The sequence below is a fragment of the Carassius auratus genome, chromosome 10 (assembly GCF_003368295.1).
Source record: "Carassius auratus strain Wakin chromosome 10, ASM336829v1, whole genome shotgun sequence".
Taxonomy (NCBI): Eukaryota; Metazoa; Chordata; class Actinopteri; order Cypriniformes; family Cyprinidae; genus Carassius; species Carassius auratus.
This window is the reverse complement of record NC_039252.1, coordinates 21,645,121-21,671,398: the sequence shown is the minus strand read 5'-3', so window position 1 is coordinate 21,671,398 and position 26,278 is coordinate 21,645,121. Positions and strand designations below refer to the sequence as shown.

The window sequence follows — 26,278 nt, the reverse complement described above, 5'->3', positions numbered from 1 at the left end:
TCAGGTAAGAGGTAAAACAAAGGCCAAATTCCCTTATAATCATCAATCACAAGTGGTAAAACCAAAGAAAATAGCTCTGATGTGCGGCAAAAAACAGTTAAACTTCACAAAATATCTGCCTGTCTATATTGTCTCAATATTCAATAAGGAAGAGGAGTTTGCATAACCAAATACTCTACAGGGTTCACCGATAAAGAATTGTAGAAATTAGTTCAGTCTTGTGGTCAGGAAGCCTTAAAAAAGTTGGGGGAGTTTCAAGAAAAATCCTCTGCGCTCATCTCGAACCAAACTCCAGCATATTCAGCTGCCAAACACTACTGGTACATCAAATGGGACTGGATTCTGAGGTCAAGTGAAGCTTAGAAGAGCTTTTTGGCACACAATAATTATTTTGGTGCACACAGGGATAAAGTATCCCATGCCCACGGTTAAATATGCTGCTGGATCTTGAATGTTGTGGGCTTATTTTTCTGCCAGAGGTCCTGAACATCTTTCTCAGATACATGGCATCATGGATTCTAGTAAACAGCAATAGACAAGCACATAAAAAAAACCTTCAAAACCTGACCGCCTGTGCTAGAAATGGATGGATCTTCCAAAACAAACATCACAATCTACACAAAAATGAGCACAAAATGAATGTTCTGCCATGGCTGTCCCAGTCCTCTGAACTCTACAGAAAATGTGTGGGGTCAACTAAAGACAAGAGTCCACCTGCATTTTGGAGTTTTATCATTTAATCATTTATTTTTTTATAACATTTTTAGCTTGAAATGTGTGTTTGTGCCAATACTATATCTAATGCAGTGTGACAGCAATCAAACCATAAAAGACACATTTAATGTTTGCAAAATGTTTTATTAAATTCAGGCACAAAAATCTGATGCAAATAATGGAAACAAGTGAAGGGAAGAGTTTCTTTCTCATGTGAACTGCAGCAACCTGCTTAAAGAAACAGTGCAAACCTTTAACACATCTGATGAAACTTTGTTTCACTGTTGCTAACAATAAACCCGAATACCTGGGCAAACGTAAGATCACGGACACACATGGCTAAGGAAACCCTCAGTCAACCGATTTCATAAAACACTAAAAATGATAAATGACCCATTTTGCATGGAAACTAAACATGAGACAATTATCAGTCAGTGAATCAGTTATATTGGCATAAGATGTGCAGTGCAGACATTTTATAGCACTGCAATAAACTGACACCGTCACTGTACTTCAGTGTGTGTGTGTGTGTGTGTGTGTGTGTTATGTCAAGAGCTGACTTTACATCTGGCATGTCATGTGACCTCAAAACTGGACAGCACTGGGTGGGATGTTGAACAAGGAGGGGTCAAAGTCTTGGCCTTTAAATGGAGATCCTTCAGCATTCCAGCCCTTCTTCAGCATCTCGTGGACTTTCTGAAACACACAGTCAAACACCTTTAAATGAAATGTCCAGATAGTTTCTCATGCAAACAAGTGCCAAGGCTCTTAAAGGAATACTTTGCTCAAAAATTTACATTTGCTGAAATGTTCTCACCCTCAGACCATCAAAGATGTAGATCAGTTTGTTTCTTCATAAGAGCAGATTTGGAGAAAAGTAGCATTGCATCACTTGCTCACCAATGGATCCTCTGCAGTGAATGGGTGCCGTCAGAATGAGAGTCCAAACAGCTGATAAAAACATCACAATAATCCACACCTCTCCAGTCCATCAATGAACAGCTTGAAATGTTGTGTGTTTGTTAGAAAACAAATCCATATAGATGTTTTTAACTTTAAACCATAGCTTTAGTCCATATTCATATTAACACTTCTTCCAGTGAAAAAGTCTATCCACGGTTGTCCTCCCACAACAAAATCAACTTACATATTTGAACTGTTTTTGCCTGGTGCTTGATCTGTGCATATTTCTCTTGATTTGATTTCTTCACTGGAGAAAGCATCATTACGGATAGAGGACTCTGATTTTAGACGCAACACCATGAAGTTAAAAACATCCTAATGACTGATTTGTTTCTAACAAACATGCAGCTTTTTGCTTCACAAGACATTAACTGTTGGACTGGAGTGGTGTGGATTACTTGTGAATTATTGTGATGTTTTTATCAGCTGTTTGGACTCTCATTCTGACGGCACCTATTCACTGCAGAGCATCCAACAACAAGTGATGTAATGCTACATTTCCCCAAATCTGCTCTGATGAACAAACAAACTCATCTACATCTCGGATGGCCTGAGGGTGAGCAGATTTTCAGCAGTGTCCTTGAACTGAACTGCTTTAATATCCCAGAGCAGTTATGAAGCAACATAGAATATAACATGTCCATTGCTTGCTCACAATCTCATGGCTCTGTGGTTTCCCCTGGAGTTTTTGGTGGTAATCAAACGACAGGCGGTCCAGCACAGCGTGCTCCTCTTCATCAACAGTTGCCATAGTGCGTTCCCGGTTGATCTGGTTCACATCGATCTCGGCCTCACCCTTCAACACGGCACTCCACCAAACCTCCCCGGTTTTACTGAGGGACAGCTGGAGGAAAAAAACCAATTGATCATCACAACTATCTACGGCTACTAACAAAATCCATCAGATCTGTCTCCAGATTGCATTGAAATAATACTAATTTAAATTCCATATAATACAGAATACAATTTAATGAGATTTACACAAAACAGGGCTGTTATTGTTAATTACAAGGTTTCTGCAGGTTTTTATCTCGATGGATGTTTTGATACTGTAACTGTACTACAAATCAAGTCAAAACTCTGTAACTTAAACTACTTTTTAAAAAACATTAGAAGAAAAACTTCAACTGACAAGACTGTCAGTGATTTCTGACAATGTCTCAAACTGGTTGAAAAAATAAAAACTGGCTGATGCATCAGTCTATCCCCATTTCAGATACACCATCCAAAAACAATGTGTACCAGCACGCATCGGCCAGGCTCTAGGCTCCATAGGGAATTTTCAGTGTTAATTTTGTGTGTGAATTCGCCCTCCATCAGGACTCGCTGTGACCCTCCCTCGTTCGCGGCCACACGGACCCTCCCCGGCTGCAGATCCACAGACACCTGCGCGCAAAGATGGAACAGACAGCAGACCGTTATCAAACTAGCTTTGAGGTAACACTAGACAGCAAGATAAAAAGATGGAAATGAGGATTCTGCTGGACAGTAACAGCAGGACACACACCTGTCGGCCTTTAACGATGTTAGGCTGCACATGCACTCGAACTTCCACATCCGTGTAATCCTGCGACCAGGTGTAATTTTCTCTAACGGCACCATTATAACTGTCTGCATTCGACTGAAAACGTTCTTGTCCACTGAAAATGTGAAGTAGAACTTGTTAACACATCAAAAGAATGCACAAACTTTTGAGGTCACTAAGACGTTTTAGTATATATATTTTTGAGCAAATGATTTAAAAGTCAGCATACACTTTGGCTGTGTCAGAATCGGAGTTTGATGGCGCCGCGGCTCCTGCTGACTCAGCGGTGCTGCTCGGAGTCTCTCCGTGTGTCTCTGTGCTCTGTGCTGATGGTGCTGGGACAGACGTGGGCTCTTCTGTGCTCCTCTCCTCCACAGGAGCTTCAGCCACCTGTTCAGATTGAACCTCCAGCTCCTGTACTGCAGGAGGAGCGGCTTTATTACCCTCTGCCAGCCTCGCTGCCCTCTCTCTGTCCTGCTCCGCGAGACTCTCAAATAACTTAAACGTCTGATGGGAAAAAAGAACAGAAAATACACTTACAGTAAATTCAATAGACTGTTATAGCAACTGCAAAGTGGCATAATAAAATAATATTTATAAATAACTTAATTATTATAAAATATATTATAATTTGTATTTTAATAAATTAACATTTCATTAAATTCATTTATTTTAAAGGCCCTCACAGCAATTATAAAGTGACATAATATAAATAAAATTAATTAGTTAAATGTTTTAATTCAATACGTTTTATTTTTTATTGATAAAATATTTTTTATACTTAATAAGACACTGTCACAGCAATAGCAAAATGGCATATTATTAATAATATTAATTATTAACATTATTAATTATAATAAAATTAATTTAATAAATAATGTTTATTTTTAATAATTTAATTATTTAATTATTAAACAGTTACATGCTGTAAATATTATAAATAATAAAAAAATATTTTATTTAATGAATTATTATTCATTTTGATTTATTTAATTATTTTAATAATATTAATAATACATTTTACTACTGTCACAAACATCTAAAACACTGACACGGCTGGGTGTCACGCATTAAAAGCAAAACAAGACAATACCGTGTTTTTGGTCATGTACCAAAACAGAAGTACCATGGTACTATATGAAATATGTTAATATCATAGAACATGAATATAATAATTAGGGCTGTAAGTCTATAAAAATATTTAAACTAATTAATTACATAGTGTAGTGATTAATTAATCGATTCATTGCAAACTAAATTTGGCTGTGAAAATACTCACAAAATAATATTTAAGTTATTGTTGTGTTAACTGAGGGAGTATCAAGTAGCCATTACAAACAGTAGCTTAGGAAGAAATATTTGTTTGATTAAACATAAAATGTATTACACATAAACATTTAGACTACAATGGCCTAACATAAGCTATGGAACATAAAAGAATATAATCAGAGAAACATCTCAGTAATTAAATCACATTTGTACTTGTTATTGGAACATAACATTTCATCAACGTTGCGCTGTAACATGACGTACAGTTTTGGGGGCGGGGACAGCACTATTAATCGCTTTATTTTTCATAATTAATTAACTAATTTAGCTAAGGAGTGAAACTGACATCCTAATAATAATCATTTAGTACAACCACTGTATTCTGATGCCATAACCGCACCATGGTACTGCCACATTTATATTTATTTCTAAATTATCCAGTCAGTTTAATGGATCAAAACAAAAGTCAGTCAGTAACGTTTACTTTACCTTGAACACCATTTTTTCAGCTACTCCGGGCGGGAAGCCCATGCGGTCCTGCGGGCCGCTGAGAAGGCGATAGAAGTCCGTCTTTCTGTAGAGGAACCCGAAATAAACCTGCAGAAAATTCTGAATGTTTCCAACATGCTGCAGGATCCCTAACAGCGCGTTATCATACAGCTCGGTCATTTCCACCGGAGAAGACATGGCTGAGCAGCTCAGCGGGATCGAATCTGACTGAAAGATGTTTAATTTAGATGCTTATTTACGGAAAACAGACGCAGAGCAACAGAGAGCCAGCAGAAAACTTGGGCACCAGCACTAAAATGACAACAGATCTTTCGAGACTGAGCAGCTACGGCACTTCCTGTTCACTCAGTACAAAATAAAAGTCACATGAATAACTTTTTTTTTATTACGTTTATTACATACACATATTTACAATATATAATACACTGAATTTTATATTAATATTATAATAATTTATATAAAAATATTTTACATATTACATGGTATAAAATGTTATTTTAGTGCTGCAGGTGGCAGTAATGCGCTCTGGACGGCTGACTGCTTTGTGCATAAACATGGCGACGTCCTTCAGGCAGACAAAATTGTTTTCGTTAAGTTTTAATTAGAAATATAAATCGAAAGGATCTTCTTAGATAGATAGATAGATAGATAGATAGATAGATAGATAGATAGATAGATAGATAGATAGATAGATAGATAGATAGATAGATAGATAGATAGATAGATTTTATAATAAATAAATTATTTATTTAATATGTTAGTTATTTGTAATGTTGAACTTAAAAAATTAAAACAAAGCCTTATTTGTCACATTTTTACATATATGTACACTAAAATGAGCAAATAGAAGTCGCAGCCTAATTAAATAATATAAGGGAAAAAATGCATAAAACAGTTTCAAAACTCAAGAATAAATAAAAGATAATTTCTACATTTAAAGCACAAAATGTACAAGAAATATTTATATTAGTGAAATCTATTTACAAGATTGCGGCAGTAAAATGAACGTGTTTGAGAAACTGTATATGTGATTTAGTATCTAAAAAGTAGTTGTCAAGTTTTATTCCACATCGGACCATCAACAGTCATTTAAAAAATGTTAAAGTAGTAGACAAAATCCATTTGAAATAAACACATCAAATATAATTTGAGACTAGAATCAGAATTTTCATCTGCATTTCTAACCCAGAGGATCTGTCTGTCTTTTCTCTAACAGAACCGTGCAGCTCGTATTCGAGTGGCTAAAGGAGACAAGCCAGTGACTTATGAGCAGGCGTATCACCCTCATCACATCCCCACTCTTTAACCTCTTGGATTCCCAGCAATACTGAAGCTATGGGGGATGCTTATAAAGACCTTGTTGGTTCATTCACCTGTTGTATCTGCAGATGCATAAGTAAGACTTTTTTTTTTTTTTTTACATCCCTCAGGTAATCTTCATGGTGAAGATGGAGCGGCTGAGCATGTAGTGGAGGACGTCTTCATCAGACGCTTAATGTTTAGCGGATGAGGTGGTGATCAAACGCAGAGGAAACCTCCTGGTCATCTGTGCTGTGATGATACAGAAAAACTCTTATCATCCAAATTCTACTTTCTCATTGGTTACACAGAGGAGCTGCTCTCCCATTTTTACAAATGTCCGGTTAAAATTGAGATGCAGACGCCAGAAGAAAAAGTGGTCTACAAATATCTTTAAGGCCATGTGTTGTGGGGAAAAAGCATAAATAATTTATTTATTTGTATGCATTAGACTGTCCAGTAAGTGTCTGAAGTTTTTTTTACATTTATTTGGAAAATCATTGGTAATATTCTCAAGATAGTAACGTGAAAGAGTCTTACTCCGTGTTTATTTGTAAGGATCATTTGTTTGATCATTATTTGTAGCATAGTTATTCTAACTAAAATGCCACATTTTATAAATTATTGATTGTGGCATTATATTTAGATCTGCTCATTGCATAAAATTTTGTTAATGCATGATTTTTTTCTTAGTTTTTTTGCAGCGTTTGCAAACGTTTCTGTTGAGCGAATGAATGCAGAGGTCAATCAGAGGGGTTAAGTTTAGTTACCAGTAGAGCAAAATTGATTAAAATAATTGAACATATTGAACAATATTTAACATAAAAGACAACACAAATACATATAAGAGAATTCCTTTTACAAAAGGAAAGAAAAGGATAAATAAATCCAAGGCGATTATTATTGCTCTTAAAATGGAAAAATAAATAAATGACCCTGCAGCTTTTGTTGTCATTTGTCACTAGAAAAGCAGTGAATTACATATTTAGCATTTTTATTTTCAATTTATTTGATTACATACTTTATAAACTGACTTAACAAGGATTAAAATCACTCTGATTCTTTAATTCAGCCTGCAATAAATATGACTTTATATTAAGAATATAATGCATAGTTCATTATACACAGTTTCTTAATTTAATCAGTCTAGATGCTTTTACTCAGAAAACATTTACAAGGGAAACTATTTGCATCAATTGGACACTGCAAAGTCTTATTTATTTTCATAAATTTATTAATTATTCAAAATTATTCAACATTTGTATCATACAAAGGCACAAACACTGCTTTAGTGCAAAAAGGCACAATCACATTTTAGGCTAAAATCAAAGTGGGTGAAATCTCCTCATATATCAGCCCTTTCCCTTTATCATTTTAAAATAGCAAAATCAGAACAGGATTTCCACTGTGGCACATGAGCGTTTTCAATTATGGATACATATAAGGCTTAATTCACAGTATCAATAAATCAAAATAAGACAACCATGTATAAAGGTCAAACAGAAAAGGAAAAAAACAACTCTTAAAATGCAAAAGATGAATGTTTTGATAGAAGTATATTTAGCCAAACACGACCAGATTTGGTTTAAACATTCATTTATCATAAAAGTGCTGAAAAAAAAAAAGAAGAAGCCAAGGCTGACGATGAGTTATCCTCCAGCTGAACTGGTTCAAGCCCTTTAGAAACTGTTCGTGTAGCTGTATGACAGCATTTGAACTAGAATCACACTGTAGATACAAGTGCATGTGACTTCCCAGATCACAATTAAAGGGAGAGTTCATGGCAAATATTACATTTGTGTAAATATTTACTCATGTGAACTTGCATTACTTTCTTTCTTGCACCAAATGCAAATCCATCCACTTTCATTGTATGGTAATAAGAAGAAAGTAAGGGCTGAGTAAATACTGACAGGACATGAACTGTCTCTTTAAGAATTTAAGGAGAGATTTGTGAAATGTGACTTCACATCACCCAACTTAGCGTTGGCTGCTAGAGATGGGCTTTCAGAGCAGGGCTGGGGTCCGGCCCGCCCTCTGGCATGGTTTTATTTGACGTTTCGACAGCTGTCACCCGTGCAGGACTCCAGCTTGATCAGCCTTTGGTTCATGATCTGCAGAAGAGCAGGATCGACCTTCTTCACAATGTTCTCCAGCTGATGGGGATCCGACGTTAGGTTGTACATCTCTACGAATGACTGCAGGAGATCACAGGGGAAATTCAGTGAGGTTCTGCTTAAAGTTGGGTCCACAATGGCCCACCTGTCTGACATGTGCTCACCTCGTTGTCTGCAAACTCACAGTACTGCAGGTTTGCATCCTTCAGACTTCTGACGCAGGCGTATGTGTTGTTGAAGGCGTCTTCGCATACGCAGTCCGGGAAGCATTCCTAGAAGAAACAGAAAATGTCACTTTGTATAAGAAGAAATCAGGAGAGGTTGATTAATAAATGCTTTCTAAATGCAACCGTTTTTGCTTCTACAAAGAACAATAGTGTTAGGAACATTTTTCCATTATAAAGGATCTTTTGTGCAATAGCAAAGTTCCATTGATTTTAAAGGTTGCTCATGGGGCTCATAAAGAAGCTTTGTTTTTAAGAGTGTAGTATGTGATTCCTGAAGCACTTACAGCGAGTCCAGGGCCGAGTTTAGGGCAGCTGGGATCTGTAGAGGAATGTCCCTCACCGGTGTACTCAACCAGGAAGAAGGGCCGTTCAGTGCCGTTACGCAACGATGGTGCCTACATGAGAACGTTAAACACTGAGAAGACTTTTTCTTTGTGACATTATTAGACAATCCCCATTGTGAGAATTCTCATTCATGGAATGCAAAAAAAGCTATGACACCGGTATTGTTCGGATACAATTGTTCATAACAATTTGCATAAACACTAGATCCAGAAAATATTACTATATTAGTATGTATAGTTGCTTTCAAGTAATGCGATTTGAGGCAAACGTGCTTAATTTTTTAGCAATGCATAAAATCTCAATGATCCTAAACATACTTCATTTTTTTCTTTTATAGAAAATATTTTCAGTCTGGAAATATGATGTGGAAGTGCTTCTGACAGGTTTTGTGAGAAACCTACACTACTGTTTAAGGGTTGACTGCATTTATTTGATCAGAAATACTGTACAAACATTAATATTATTACAATTTAAATTTTGTACAAACATTAATATTATTACAATTTAAAATAACTGTCATATATTTTAAAATGTAATTTATTCCGGTGATATAAAGCTGAATTTCCAGGCATCATCACTCCAGTCTTCAGTGTCACATGATCCTTCAGAAATCATTCGGATATGCTGATTTTCTTGCTTAAGAAACATTTATTCTTATTCTTATCAGTAACAGCTGAGATGCATAATATTTTTGATACATTTTTTGAGTGAGTAGAAAGAACAGTATTTATTTGTTTACATTATAAACATCTTTACTGTGACTTTTCATCAATTTAATGCATCCTTCATAAATAAAAGTATTGATTTCTTTCACCAGAAAAAATGTGTGTATGATATAATGCTACATTTAGATATATATTTTGTGGGTAAAATTGCATAAACCCAAGTGAAATCGCATATAAATTTACAGTAAAAAAAACATATGCAAATAAGAACATAAATACACATGTACCGAAACAGAAAGTGAAAATCACTCACCATCTGTGGAAGGAAAGACTGTCCGTCCATGTTGACGGTGGAGAGGTTTACTCCTGCGATGTCCAGGATAGTCATAGAAAGATCTATATTCAGCACTGGAGACTAGTGGACAGTTCAACAATTTTTACACACAGTATAATAATATATACACACTGTTCATAAAACCTGTAATTCTTTAATCTAACCTGAAGTACTTGTTTGGGTTTAATTCCTGGACCCCGAACTAAAAGAGGGATGCGGATATCAAACTCGTACAGCTGTCTCTTGTCAATTGGCAATGAGAACTGGCCTAAAATGGATTTTAAAATATATGTCAAAGTCAAATGACAACAGGACAATAAAACAGTGGAGACTGAGGACGTACCGGTGTGATAGCCGTGATCAGACGTGTAGAAGATGTATGTGTTGCTCAACTCCTTTATTGAATCCAGTTTCTTGATCAGCTGCTCCACCATATCGTCCACCGACAGAAGCGTCTGCCACCTATCAGAGATGTTAAACATATCTCAGTAGAAAGATTTAGTTGACAGAATGTTGTATGAATCTATATTTGCATACCTCCTACGGTAAGCGTTGTCGAGGTACTCAATGGAGCTGTTTGGCATTGGATTCGCAGGTTGCCGTAATAACCAATGTTTGTCCTAAAAAACAAAACAAAAACAGCATATTATGGTCATGCTGAGGTTAGAAAATTCTTTAATTGCATCACAATATAATTCAGCAAAATTAACATGCAAAAATTAAACAGGCAACATATATGCAAATAATAAAATATATACTGAAACATCTATTTTGGTGAAAATAACATTCATCATTAAATTGTATTTAATGCATACTATTATCAATTTTTAAATATATAATTAATGCATAATATTATGAAATTCAATTGGTAAACTAATTAATTAAAACCATAAATATTATTATGGTATTTATTGTTGAAAGATTTGACAACATATATAGCAAACACACACACATATACTATATTTATAAGTTTTTTTTTTTTATCTTTGTAATTTCTTAAAACTCACTGACTGGTAAATCCAAGAATATATTTGAAAAAAAAAAAAACATGAATAAAAAGAAAACATGCTTTTTGCTCTATTTTATAAATGAAATACAACAGCCAACATCAATGATATTTGTTTTTTACATTTTGAATTAAGTCTTTAATAAAATTCCAGAGACTTATATTTAATTATATACAAATTATTTACAATGTTTCAATAAATATTATTAGAATTGTATTTTACATCCAATTTTTTTGGACATTACATAAGATTTGGTTTCTTGAAGCATAAACTGTTGTGTAAAGCCGATCTAGTTAAATCCAACCAAATTCATGGTTTACAGTTGCAGTACTTGCTCATAATCTGTCAGATGTCATTATGGATGAAACTGAGAGCTGAACCTTTCCAGGCATGTTGAAGCTGCCATCTCGAGGTGCTTTGACATCGCTGAAGGACTGCTGATACTGAGGGGCGGCCGTCCACGGCGAATGAGGAGACGGTGGGGACAACATCATGAAGAACGGGTGATTGGGGCTCCGCTCCTCCAGGAAATGCAGCGAGCGGTTCAACTACAATCAACATACATTTGATTCAGATATAAACAACCAACTTTCATGTGAGATATATTCATGCAAACAAACTGGATTGTCTGGTATGTCATGCAGCTTGTTATTGGATCCCATTTTAATACCATATATACTAAGAACTGAAAAACACTGCTCAAATAAGTAGATTTTTCTTTTGTTTTCTGCAGATGCCACAAGGTTCAAAATCTCGAATGTTTCATTTTCATTTAGTGTAACCTGATATTACCTAAAAAAAACTTAAATGAAATTAATAAAAACTATAGACATTAAAAAATAATAATAATAATCCCCCCCCAAAAATCTATAATAGTTTCTCAATGATAGTTAAATAACACTGTTGCACACATCCCCTGACTGTGGAAAACCACTATTGTAATTGGAGTTTAATTTAGGACTAGTAGCCGGGCTATCTGCCCTTAGTTAAATAATAACAGAGTAATAGTGAGTGACAGCAAGATATCAGCCCAGGTTTTAGTGTAAGATAAGCAATAAAATAATGTAGCAGGCCGTATCCAGCAGTCCAGTCATGCAGCCCACAGAAGTCACATGACTTGAAGGTGCATTCAAAGTTACACAGAATGAAACCATGTGGCTTCTCAGTTAGTCATAAGGCAAACAGCTTTTCACTCCTGTTCTAAAACAGCCAATGGCAAAATTATTTGGTAACCACATTGTGTTAACCGATGCATTTCCATTGTAAAACAAGTTTAGCAGGTGATGAAGCAATTCACTGGGTGTCACATTTAGCAGGAAGTAAACAGCTGCAAAAACTGCTGTTTACAGCTCTAAAAATTAATGTTTGATTTAATGTGACATGAGTCATCAAATGACTCGGTTTACTTTGCTAATACACATTCCTAGTCTTATTGTGAACTATTTTTTATGGGAACTTATTAAAATTCAAAAGATTGTCTTTGAAACTTGTCATGAACATATTGCCTGTTAAAAGCCTGTCTCCAAATTCTAAATAAAATAACAAGATATAAATAACTAGAATAAAACAAATGTATAATATATTAATATATACATAAATATATATTACAAATTATTTATATATAAATAAAATAACAAATAAAGGAAGTCTATTTTATTTCTCATTGAATACCCTGCTTAACCCAGAAGTACATCACATTATGGAAGTAAAATTGGTTACAGGTCCTGTTTTAATAAATGATTCTACACTTAAAACTTACAACCAGATCTGTGAGATAGTCCTTTTCATAGTTGTCTCCATGTTTTTCCTCTTTTCCATTCAAAGACAGCGTGTAATTGTAATATTTAGAGTTTCCCACCTGTGGAGACACAAATAAAACCAAAAGACTGTTCGATCAACCAACAAAAAGAAAGATTTGCTGTTAAATCATCAGTAAAAGGGAAACTAAATGGTTTCTGGATAAAAACCAGATCTGCTTTTGCAGGGCATGTTGTAATTGAGAACGCATCACATGACCATGAATGCTTGTCTATAGGTGACTGACACTGTCGGATAAGGGAAGTATTGAACATATTGCAGCACATATTGCAGTTTCCCTTTTAATAATAGGAATCTTTTGTGGGAGTATCCTAGGCTTTTTTCCACACTGATGGTCTGTACCCCAGCAGAGTTGGAGCAGAACTCCTGTTGGACAAGGACGGACACTTCGCTCAATATGACTACTAAGCCAATTCTCAAATACTACTATGATGGCTTTTGTTCCACCCACTTAAATGATAAAAGTACTTGCACTTGTCCAATCTATTAAGACTGTGTCTGTTCCCCGAATAGTGAGGTAAAAATATCCATTTTATGTAGGATCTACAGAAAATCTTATCGTGATTAAACAAGAAAAATGTAAAATAAATAAACAAAACAATGTTTTGAGTTTGGGCTCATAAACGTTAGATCACTCTGTAACGATAAAAACTCCATACTCATCGGGAAGAAGGAGGCGGGAACCGGCGCACAATCAAAACATAATTTGAATATTCAAAATAAACAAAACAGCGCGTCAGCCCCTCACGGCGACTGACGCGCACAAATAAAAAGCAAACACATAAAATATTGTCCAGGCCTGGTCCTCTCTCGTCCTTCACTATAGTCGCTCCAGTTTTATATCCTTCCATCTCCTACGTGGGACTCGATACTGGCGGTGGGGCGCAGGTGTAGCTCATCTCCAATCACTACACCTGGCCTCACTCCTCGTTCCCACGCCTCTCGGCCCCGACCCACTCGCCACACACTCATACCCAAAGCAGTTATTATAAATGAAATGATCACAGATAATGGTTTTGATTTACTCTGCATGACTGAAACCTGGCTAAAACCAAATGATTATATTGGTCTAAATGAGTCTACTCCACCAAACTACTGTTATAAGCATGAGCCCCGTCAGACTGGTCGTGGCGGGGGTGTTCCAACAATATGTAGTGATATTCTCAATGTTACCCAGAAAACAGGATGCAGGTTTTACTCATTGGAAATACTTCTACTTAATGTTACATTGTCAGATAGATATCGTACCTCAAAGTGATGATGTTACAGACCATTTCCTTGTATCGTGCATGCTGCGTATCACTGATATTAACTATATGTCTCAGCGTTACCGTCTGGGCAGAACTATTGTTCCAGCCCCCAAAGACAGTTTCGCAAATAACCTGCCTGATTTATCTCAACTGCTCTGTGTACCCAAAAATACACACCAACTAGACAAATGACTGGCAACATGGGCACTTCTTCTCTAATACATTAGAAGCTGTTGCCCACATCAAATAACAGAAATACCCACTCTCTCAAGAAAGTAACTCATAGTCTCGAGCGCAAATGGGGAAAAACCAACTTGGAGGTTTTTAGAATTGCGTGGTAAAAAAGTTTGTCCAGCTATAGACAGGCTCTAAAAACTGCCAAGGCCGAGCATATACACAAACTCATTGAAAATAACCAAAACAATCCAAGGTTTGTATTTAGCACAGTGGCTAGATTGACAAATAACCAGATGCCAGCTGATTCAAATATTCCACCAACGTTTTATAGCAATGACTTTTAAAATGATGAGTTTCTACACTGATAAAATATGTAACATCAGAAATGCAATGCAATAACAAATGTAAATTCTACAGCGTCTAATACTTCAGTTTCATCCATTGCACACAAAGATAAATCTTCCATTTATGTCTTACATTTTTGAAAAAATTGTGTCTGCACAATTGTGTTCCTTCCTGCAAAAAAATAATCTGTATGAAGAATTTCAGTCAGGTTTCAGGCAACACCATAGCACAGAAACTGCACTTGTTAAAATTACAAAAGACTAACTTCTTGAGTCAGATCAAGGCTGCATCTTACTGCTACTTTTGTTTGATCTTAGCGCTGCATTTGACACCATGGATGACATACTCATAGATCGATTACAAAACTATACAGGTATTTAAGGGCAGGTTCTACGATGGTTTACATCGTACCTGTCCGATCGCTACAACTTTGTTTATTTAAATGGGGAGTCATCTTATTTATCATCAGTAAAATATGGAGTGCCACAGGGATCCGTCCTAGGTCCTCTGCTATTTTCAATGTACATGTTGCCCCTTGGTAATATTATTAGAAAATACGGGATTAGGCTCTACTGTTATACTGATACTCAACTATATATCTCAACGAGACCAGATGAAACTTCAAAATTATCTGAGCTAACAGAGTGTGTTAAAAATTTTAAAGATTGGATAACCAATAATTTTCTCCTATTAAATTCGGATAAGACAGAGATATTACTAATTGGACCAAAAAAAAAAAAAACAGGAGACAGAATCTCGTAGACAACAGTTTGCTACTATACGGATGTACTGTTACTTCCTCTACAGTCAAAAATCTAGGCGTTATATTAGACAGCAACTTGTCTTTTGAAAACCATATTTCCCATGTAACAAAAACAGTATACTTCCATCTTAGAAACATTTCCAAGCTACGAAACGTGTTACCTGTTTCTGATGCAGAAAAGCTAGTTCATGCATTCATGACCTCTAGACTGGACTATTGTAACACACTTCTAGGTGGTTGTCCTGCTTCGTCAATAAACAAGCTACAGGTAGTCCAAAATGCAGAGGCTAGAGTCCTTACCAGGTCAAGAAAATATGATCATATTACCCCAATTATACAGTCTCTGCACTGGCTACCTATTATGTTCCATATCAGTTACAAAATATTATTAATTAGCTATAAGGCCCTAAATGGTTTAGCTCCTGCGTACCTAACTAGCCTTATAGCACGCTACAATACATCCATGCTCCCTAAGGTCACAAAACGCTGGACTTTTGGTAGTTCCTAGGATAGCAAAGTCCACTAAAGGAGGTAGAGCTGTTTTGCATTTGGCTCCCAAACTCGGGAATAGCCTTCCTGATAATGCTCGGGGTTCAGACACACTCTTTCTGTTTAAATCTAGATTAAAAACACATCTCTTTCGCCAAGCATTCGAATGATGCATCTCATAATTTTGGACTGCAGTTATATCTGGTCAAACAAAAAAAATGTTTTTCTATTTTGCATAACTAGGATTTACGCAAGCTCTAGTCTGGATCCAGAACACCTGAGAAGAGATTATGCAAACTCCTCAGAAGACCCTGAAACAACCTACAGCCCTACCAAATTTTGCATCATATAATATTTGCAGATTTCAGAAAATTTCTGCCATATGCACATAAATTGACAGTCACCACTAATAAGCTACTACTAAATATTTTAGAAACTTAATTTTCTGTAAAGTTGTTTTGCAATGATTTGAATCGTAAAAAAAAAAGAAAAAAGAAAAAAAAACATCCAGCATTTTTCCCGCTGATTTGAATGTCAAAGGGAAGTAGTCTTTGAATGATGCATCTAGTCTGTTCATGACTTACCAGTGCGTGCCATTGGTCCCAGCCAGGAGGCACATGACCCACACCGCCTGCGTCTTTACTTCCATACTGAGGACACAGAGAGGCATTTATGTAAGCTGAGGGAAAAGCAACTGGAAGAATCTCATGAAACAAATCAAGAACATGCCAGTCATATTTCATCTCTGAGAAAATAATTTTTGTAGGTTTCAGAAAATTAAGAAATTATATATTTTTTTATGAATAAAAAGTACATTTAATTTCCCAATTATCATTATCAATATTTAATATTTTAATTATATTAAACTGTTATATGTGTGTATGTGTGTATATTTTTTTTTTTACATAACAATGGTTCTACTACTGCTGACTGAAATAAATTTTGTATTTTAGTATTTATTTCAGAATAATCATAATGTGTGGTTAAAAGATCTTAATAATCAAAGTCAATAAAGTCACATTACAGAATAAAACAATGCTAAAAAGAGGCTATTTTTTTATAACATTTGTAATGAAATGTGACTTGGACATGTTGTTGTAAAGTACTTAAGATTTTGCACCATTGCACCATTATTTTTTATAACAGTTAAGCACATTATCTTAACCTCCTGTCATTACATATACATATATATATATATATATATATATATATATATATATATATATATATATATAATGCAAAAAGATTAAATACAAATATTGTTTACTTAATATGAAACACATTTTTTTTTACAAAATATTATTTTAAATATTTGCCTAATATAAATAATTTAAATAAAATATGTTTGTAAATATTTTATTAAATGATTTGATTTGCTCTAATAGCTTTCTTGAATTTGAGGGTAAATAACTGAAAACGAACACAAACATTAGAAGTATTTCAGAATGTTTCTGGCTTGGAACACTTTAAATATTTGAAAGATTGCAAATATTTAAACACGTTGTGCGGAGCTTCTGATATCATTGTAGGCAAATTTCAAAGAATGAGCACCATGCAAATAGGCAAGTGATAGTGTATAGAGCACCAAATGGGACAAAAGCTGACCTGATTCAAGTATTTCCCGCCGTAGAAGGTCTGGTAGCGCAGTTTATTGAGGTAAACTGGAAAGGCGAAGGGCTCGGCCTCTTTCTGCCATGTTGTGCTGCTACAGTTGCCAGAGATGGAGTTATTTCGGACCATATGATTGTGTGGATATTTACCAGTGAGGATGCTGCTGCGACTGGGACAGCACAGAGGGGTGGCAGTGAACTAAACACAACAGGAAAAGAGAAACTTGTGATATCAGATCCATAAAAAAAAAATAATAATAATTATTTGGATCATGACTAAGCACTCACAGCATTGGAGAAAGTCACACCAGCATCACCGATCAGTGCTTTGGTCTTCTTCATGGGAGTCTGTGAATAATAAAGATTCTATGAGATGCCTATAGTGTCAATAGGATGCATCATCTGTAACAAAGTGTCAACAGGATGTATGATTTCACGCTCTAATTTTAGCCGACTGACTTGTTCCTGGACTTAAATATTAAAACAGCAGCTTCAATATGACTTCAATATGGCACTGGTTTAACCTAGTAGTTTTATAGTCACAAAGCTATTTACATGATGCTTAAGTACATAAAAAAATTTTTCAGTCAGCAATAGTACAATAAATGCTACAATGTATACATTTAAATTTAAATAAAGCATTTTGATATACATTTAACAATTTAATATTTTTGGATTATCTGTGCATACATCTGTTAATAAATGTGATACATTTTTGTGAAAAAAATGTCAATGTAAAATCCTAAAATAGCAAAAAAAAAAAAAAAACACAAATACTAAATTAAATAAAAAAAAATGTTTTATGCATTTGGCAGACTCTTTTAAAGCGACTTACAGTGCATTAAGGCTAACATTTTTTACCTGATATTTGTTCCCTGGGAATCGAACCCACTACATTTCTACTCAATTTTCCTATGGAATAACTTGTATATACATGCAGAAAAATCTATGAAAAATTGCCTAGTACAAATGCTACAATGTATAAAAACTGCTGCATTTAAATAAACATATTTTAAATAATTCAATAAATTTTTTCAGTATCAGAATAAGAATTGTGAAATTGAAAGTGCTAGTTTTTCATGATTTGAAAATGCATTCATTTCAAAATGTCACAATTTAAATAAAAAAATTATACAATAGCCTTCACATATGTATATACATTAATAGAGAGAGAGAGAGAGAGTGTGTGTGTGTGTATATATACACATACATATATATATATACACATACATATATATATATATATATATATATATATATATATAGAGAGAGAGAGAGAGAGAGAGAGAGAGAGAGAGAGAGAGAGAGAGAGAGAGAGAGAGAGAGAGAGATTAAAATTAAATTAATATATAGAATTACTATCATCTAACCACTGTTACCAGCAAGAGACACCACCACAATACTTTGTGAAGAAGTGATACTGTCATGGTGCACGACAACTTTTTTAAAAAGCATTTGAAGTCTAATTTTGTTCACTTACCATTCCCCCCATCTCCACATCCTGGTCGTCGGTGAGAATGAGGATGATGTTGCTCAGTTTGACGCAGTGTGAACACCTGAGCGTGCAGGTGAGAAGCGCGACAAAGAGACAGGTGGACAGCACGCGCGCGCTCGCCATGAGGACCGAAGCAGACCAAACCTGCGACCTGTCTACCTGAAGAAAAGCTGTCCAGCAGACGAGGGTTATGAGAGGCGAACAGCAGCACACACAGTGGGATGAACTGAGAGAGTTTGAGGAAGTGAGACACTCAGTGTGTCATATGACTGCAACCTGATCTAACAGCTGATGCGTTCACATAAAGTCACAGTTCATAGTGAAGTTACAACTCAACAACTAAAAAAAAAAAACCTTCGCTTTTTTAGAGTTTGTGTGTGTGTATGTGTGTGTCCGTTTAAAACCCATGCTCTAGTTTTTTAAGTTGTTTAAAAATGTTTTTAATTAATTATTATTATTATTTTTTACATTTCATATTTATTTATATAAAAAAATCCACAATACATATAAAGCACTTAATTTAAAAACGATAAATGTACGTTTACAAATGATATGTAAGATTAAATATATATATATATATATATATATATATATATATATATATATATATATATATATATATTCTAGCTTTTTCGTTTATTTACGTATGTAATAAGAATTCAGTGTAAATTTATAAAGAGAAATATATAAAAAAACATGACACCTCAAAATTACTTTCAAATAAAAAAAGTCTATAAAACATGACCACGTGCGTTTTATTGCAAGGTCACATGCTCACACCCGCCCTTTTCACGTGATTGTGTATTATTGTTTTATAATCGCATTTGAAATTGTCAAATAATTTGAAGATCAAGAAAACCTGCCCTTTCGTATTGATTATTATTATTACTATTATGTAACTATTGGGATTTAAGTGGAAGCCGACGTACGTCATGTCTGCTCCCACTCGGAACACTTAATGGGTGCACCAAAACTTTCTCAACACGTGCATCACCCAAAATAGATCCCCCTGGGTACAATCCAAAGAGACATGTGAAGATGCTTTACGTTTTTGAAGGCGTTTGTTTACAGCACTTTTATCGATCAATTGTATTGATCGATATTCTTGTACTTTTCTATATATTTAGATTCTTCCAGAACAATTCATATAAGTGATTTTAGAATTAATTTCCAGTAATCACAAAAGACTGTGATTGGTCCATCTTCACCAGCGTAACAGATACCACGTGAAAACATTTTACCCCCCCCCCCCCCCCAAGCAACGAACAGGACGGCTTTTAATAAAAAAATATATATGTATACTAATAAAATTTATTTCTTTATAACCGTTTCATTTAAAAAAAAACACTAAGTGAATAGTTCAAATAGACTAATTATTTTTTGGTTGTTAAGTGATGACGTAAGCGTCCCAAACTAAAATATTTTTTTATATTTATTTATTTATATTTTCATTGTCGGGCTATCTGGGATTTCGGTATGGAGTTAGAGGTTCGGATTAAGTTTTTTTTTTTTTTGGTAGTAGTATATCACATTGTGAATGTATATTAGCAACTTTTATTGTTTTCACGAGTGTTTGGACACGGAAGCGGTGACAAGTGACGTTTTTGATTTCTGTGACGCACGCGTGACACCTTTTCCTTCAGTCTGGTGGAAGCGCAGAAATAAGCACAGAGGGTCTGATCTCATCTACTCTGTGGTGGTAGATGGGCTGATGAAGACTAGACTATGATCCCATTAAAACGCAGGAAAGTCTCTCTCCCTGTAAACCAAGAGAATGACACCTGTAAGTTTCCCCATGTTTCTATATTCATCCTGGAGAGGAAGATGGGGACATCTAGAAGAGCATTTCTTACACGACTAGGACGGAGCAAAGGATTTCTTATTAAAGAAACATACAGGTATGAACCATCAGCACTTTACTATGATATTACCACAGATCTTTTTTTTTTTTTCTAGGGGTGCAACTTTTGGACTATTCCTGTCTATTTTACTCTTACAGTTCCTCCATCACGCATGTTGTGTCTGAAAGTAACAGTGGAGATGAAGTCCAGGCTTGGTTGGACAGCCAAACTGGACGAGACGCCTCCAGTTCTGTCAATCTGTTGGACATCAGGTGGTTTACGGAGAGCATGGAGGCAGGACATCCAGTTCTAGTTCAGGACAGACACGTATTAAAGGTATTAAAGTACACATTTATGCACACAGTACTTTTAAACGAGCAGATGAGTTAAGTATTTAGACGTGTTGCAGGTTAACCCAAAACCCAACGGAGACGCCACAGCAATGCTGATAAAAAGTTACGCCTGTCAAAGACGAACACCTTTAAAACACCACAATTCATTTCTAACAGTGAGTCACTGATTGTCTCTTTTTTCTGCGAATAATGTGTCTGAACAGTTTGATGAACAGTTTGACGCTCTGACCTGCAGGAGGCTCTTGAAATCTTGGCTCAGAATGCCGAATATAATGATAATGAAGGACGGAGCGTGGCGTTCAGACGGGCGGCTTCAGTCCTAAAGGCGCTTCCCCGGCGCGTGAGGAGCATGGAGGATCTCAGGTGTTTGCCCTGCCTGGGTGACCACTCACAGAGAGTTATAAAGGTGATAATAAAGCTCCCTGATCTTCTCAAAAAACCATATTATATAGATGCATCTTTTGATAATTCTATTTAAACATTTTAGGAGATTTTAGAAGATGGATCATCAAGAGAAGTAGAGTCAACAAGACAATCAGAGCAATATCAGGCCATGAAGGTAAAGATACTATATTCTGTTTTTGCCTAAAGGACTGTGAAGGCAGTGTAAATGATATGCCTGATCAGTCAGCTTCAGTGTGTGAGTTATGAAGTCACATCTTTCCTTTCTGCAGGCACTAACTGGTATTTTCGGGGTGGGTGTGCGGACGGCGGATCGCTGGTTTAGAGAGGGTTTGCGATCTCCAGATGATTTGATTCGCACAGGACAACAGTTAAACCGTGAACAGCAAGCAGGTACTGCATCTCACTGTTACAACTTATTATTTGGTTATATAATTACATTCATAAATAAATAAAAAATATATTGATTCATGATTGAATTGTGTGTGTGTGTGTGTGTATGTGTGTATATGCATAATACATTTTTCCTTTGTTAAGCTGCTGCCAATTCACCACATTATACATGTAAAAAAAATGTGTGTGTGTTTTCTTAACTTTTAAATGATTTGATTTATGGAATTAACTAAAGTATTTTCATATTTTTTAAAGAAAATAAAAAACGTTGAATATATATTTTAAATGATTTGATTTATGGGATTAACTAAAGTATTTTCATATTTTTTAAAGAAAATAAAAAACGTTGAGAATATATTTTAAATGATTTGATTTATGGGATTAACTAAAGTATTTTCATATTTTTTAAAGAAAATAAAAAACGTTGAATATATATTTTAAATGATTTGATTTATGGGATTAACTAAAGTATTTTCATATTTTTTAAAGAAAAAAAAAAACGCTGAATATATATGAACGTTGAATATATATTTGATTAATTAAGCAGATGCTTTTATAGTGAAAGTGACTTAGAAATGAGGACAATGGAAGCAATCAGAATCAACATATTATATGCAAGTGCTGTTACAACTCTCAGTTAGCCTAACATATACGACCTCTGACCTCAGGAGTCCAGTATTACGATGACCTCCAGAAACCCGTCACTAAGGCTGAGGCTGATGTCATCAGTGATGTGGTTGAGAAAGCTGTGCACGCTGTGCTGCCCGGAGCAGAGATCCAGCTCATGGGAGGCTTCAGGAGGTCTGTGTGCTAATGATGTGCAGATCTTACCTTAATACTGGAGCGTCAAAGCAGCTTTGAGCATTCATGTGCATTTTAGCTTGAGTCCAATTCATTTGTATAGTGCTTTTCACTCTACATATTGATTAACAGAATCTTTACAGAAAATACTGATGTTAATGTTTCTAATATCTTAACATTTTCATGTTTTAAAGCTGCATTTAGCAGGTTAGACATGGACAATAATATAGTTTATATTCTGTTATGATATAAACTTTCAAGAAGTTGAGACCGACTATAGATTGCTTATCGTTAGTATACTGTATGTATGCAAATAAGGTTGTAAACATTTCCAATTTTTTAAACAGCGCTGGACAATAATATGAATTACATTTTGCAACATATATAAACAATCAAACCCTCTTGATTTTTATATGAATGTACTGTATATATGTGAGTTAGTTGAATGTACTGTATATATGCATCTTTATTTGCTATATATTTTAGGGGGAAGGAAGTCGGACACGATGTGGACTTTCTCATAACACATCCAGAGGAAGGAAAAGAGGAAAGACTGATGCCTAAAATCACAAACTGGCTGGAGGAGCAGGTGCTCATGATGTTCTGTGAATACTTGCATGATCAAATCAACCCAGTATGGCTGTTGTTGATGACATTTTAGAGTGAGTATTTATGTTGGATGACAAAGTAGCATGTGTTCTTCATCAGGGTTTACTGCTGTATCAGAAGACGACCCGAAACTCTTATCTGGAGAAAATGGATGGTCCAGCTCGGGCGTCTAGTAACATGGATCGCTTTGAGAGATGCTTTTCCATATTTAAGCTTCAGGAATCTGCTGCGAGCTGCAAATCGAATTGTTCTGCTTCTGCTGAGGATGTCAGTGCAGCACATGAGCATCATTCAGAAGCGTCCGGCTGGAGAGCTGTACGGGTCGATCTGGTGGTCAGTCCCTACAGTCAGTTTGCCTTCGCCACTCTCGGATGGACCGGCTCAAAGGTGTGTGTGTAGATTCATCACTTCAACACGATCCAGAAGGAGCTGCTTGTTATTTCTTTTCTTTTTTTGTGTGTTTGGTTTTAGTTTGGATTAAAATGAACACTTTTAGAAGCACTTTTTAAGTACTTCATTCAGTCATTTTCATAGTAGTCCGATTACAGATTATTGGTTGAAAAAATAATGCTAAAACAAAAAATTTTTTTGTAGTGAATAATTATGTCTTAATGTCTGATTCTCAACTTTTGATTAGTTTCATTGGTTATTTGATAAATATTTTTGTATTGATAAATAAATATTATAAATGTTTTCAAAAATATTTTAATGAAACAACTTCAAAAGTTTAGGATCAGTAAGATTTTTTATGTTTCTTGTTCTCATCGAGTCTGTATTTATTTAATCAAAAATACAGAAAGATCTAAAATATTGTCAGATATTAGTTTAATTTATATTATTAGTTTTCTGTTTTAATATACTTTAAAATGTAATTTATTTCTGTGATGCAAAGCTGAACTTTCAGCATCATTCCTCCAGTCTTCAGTGTCACATGATCCTGTTGTCAATGTTTCATTTATGTATAAAAAGTAAAAAAAAAGAACAGCATTTATTTCAAATTAAAATAAAACAACATGAGTCTTCATTATCACTTTTTATCTATTTAACACATCCTTGCTGAATAAAAGTATTCATTACTTTCAAAAAAGAAAGAAAAAAAAGAACACTTTTTCCAACACTGATAATTATTCAGTATATTAGAAAGATTTCTGAAGGATCATGTGACACAAAAGACTTGAGTAATGATGCAGAAAATTCAGCTTTGCATCACAGGAATAAATTACATTTTAAAATATATTTATAACTTTTTTTTAATTGCAATAATATTGCACAAAATAAAATAAAAATTCTGTATTTTCGATCAAATAAATATGGCCTTGATGAGCACAAGAAACTTAAAACTGTAAAAAAATATATAAAAGATCTTACTGATCCCAAACTTTGAACAGTAGTGTGTGTATAAATAGTTGTATTTTATTATTTTAATAATTTTTGTTTCATTTAGTTTTATTGGTAAAGTACTTTGTTTAGTAATAAACATAGTAGTCAGATAACTGGTTATTGATGATGATTTTTAAAGATTTTATGTAAATATCTTATTTTATACTTTGTGTGTTCCATAAATTTAAAAAAAATTGTATCAACTTTTGATATAATAGATGTTGAGTCAATTGTGAGTAATTGATTGATTTACCAATAATTAGAAAAATATGTATTTATATATATTTTGTAATGATTCATATTTTTATCATACATATTTTGAAATATTAATTTCCTATAATTTCTGAAAGTCTAGTGTTCATTTCCCTGTGTGCTGCCATCTGTGAGTGTTGCTGACTGCAGACAGCAGCAGTGGTTTGAGGTCAGGTCCCTTCACTCATGATGTGCTGTTTGATCTGCAGCTGTTTGAGAGAGAGCTGAGACGGTGGGCGGGGCAAGAGAAGCACATGTCCTTGAGCAGCCACGCCCTCTATGACAACAAACAGGTCAACCACACTAGAAATACATTATACCTTAGAAAACACCATTAGGCCTATATGTACCATAATATAATATATAGGTTTTTATGTCATTATTAAACGGTTAATTGTAAAATCTTTCTAGAATAGCAACATTTAAATCTCTTTCTCTGTAAACCTGTACAGAATCTGTATCTCAGAGCAAAGACAGAAGAGGAGATTTTTGCCTACCTGGGTCTGGAGTATATTCCTCCATCCGAGCGAAACGCCTGAATCTGTCCGTTTTGGATTCTCACTACAGATGTGCCAGTGCTTCCATCGCCGAGCCTTATATTTTAGCTCCCAGTTTTGATCAGATCACTTTTTATTTTTATTTTTATGTGAACCTTTATAAGACACGATGGAAAATAGACAGGTATATGATGTTTTCCATGCAGTCCTTTTCCAATAAGTAAATCAATTGCCATATGCATATGCAGTTTCATGCAATTTCTTTGTAAATAATGTATACTTCTAGTCTTTGTATGTCTCTTTTTGAAACTTGAACGCAAAATTATTTATGTCTTATTTTATATTTTGTAATTAAAGATTATTTTAAAGAAAACTCAATAAGTCTCTTTTGATAATCTTTGACTGGATAAATGACCATAGGTGGTTTTCCATTTAGTGCACTGGATTTAATTGTCTTTTCAACTGGAGTGCTTGTCTCAGTTATTCAACATATAAATGTTCCACTGACATTTGTAGTTATGGAGGCTCAAGCTTTTGTGAGATAGAATATTTGATGCATATGTAGACGTTGTTGCATATACGCAGGATGCATTTGTGGTTAGATGATGCTTGACATTATTTTAACGTCCCTTTTGTGCACCTGGTTCATGTTGACCCGCTTTTCCCAACCACCTCACATCCATGCATGCTCTCTGTACATTAGAAATGCTTTCTTCTTGAGTGCTGCATTGGGAAGAACATGTTCTTTCTATAATTGCAGTCTACTTAGAACCTACTTAAAAGAAGAGCAAATTTAAAAAAAATACAGAAATGCTTTAGATGTTAAGA

At 34.9% G+C, this 26,278-nt stretch overlaps 3 protein-coding genes across 3 annotated transcripts; 1 reads left to right on the top strand and 2 right to left on the bottom strand.

Annotated features, from left to right (window-relative positions):
• Nucleotides 1–837: 837 nt before the first annotated feature.
• Nucleotides 838–5,317, bottom strand: LOC113110342 (nudC domain-containing protein 3-like). Its single transcript, XM_026274463.1, has 6 exons — nt 4,961–5,317; nt 3,432–3,709; nt 3,185–3,317; nt 2,920–3,063; nt 2,333–2,521; nt 838–1,410 (listed from the first exon to the last, which is right to left on the bottom strand). Exons 1-6 carry the CDS (start codon nt 5,156–5,158, stop codon nt 1,300–1,302), a joined length of 1,053 nt encoding a protein of 350 aa, XP_026130248.1. The 5' UTR covers nt 5,159–5,317; the 3' UTR covers nt 838–1,299.
• A 2,264-nt stretch (nt 5,318–7,581) lies between these two features.
• On the bottom strand, nt 7,582–19,199 carry gnsb (glucosamine (N-acetyl)-6-sulfatase (Sanfilippo disease IIID), b). The gene is made up of 13 exons (XM_026274462.1): nt 18,908–19,199; nt 17,716–17,775; nt 17,423–17,626; nt 16,402–16,467; nt 12,735–12,833; nt 11,356–11,523; nt 10,506–10,588; nt 10,312–10,430; nt 10,133–10,236; nt 9,948–10,049; nt 8,909–9,019; nt 8,562–8,669; nt 7,582–8,478 (listed from the first exon to the last, which is right to left on the bottom strand). Exons 1-13 carry the CDS (start codon nt 19,043–19,045, stop codon nt 8,329–8,331), a joined length of 1,512 nt encoding a protein of 503 aa, XP_026130247.1. The 5' UTR covers nt 19,046–19,199; the 3' UTR covers nt 7,582–8,328.
• Nucleotides 19,200–20,556: 1,357 nt separating this feature from the next.
• Nucleotides 20,557–25,811, top strand: polm (polymerase (DNA directed), mu). The gene is made up of 11 exons (XM_026274461.1): nt 20,557–20,820; nt 20,922–21,099; nt 21,173–21,271; nt 21,352–21,522; nt 21,604–21,675; nt 21,791–21,911; nt 22,580–22,712; nt 23,199–23,301; nt 23,421–23,708; nt 25,163–25,246; nt 25,406–25,811. Exons 1-11 carry the CDS (start codon nt 20,648–20,650, stop codon nt 25,490–25,492), a joined length of 1,509 nt encoding a protein of 502 aa, XP_026130246.1. The 5' UTR covers nt 20,557–20,647; the 3' UTR covers nt 25,493–25,811.
• The last annotated feature ends 467 nt before the right edge of the window (nt 25,812–26,278 follow it).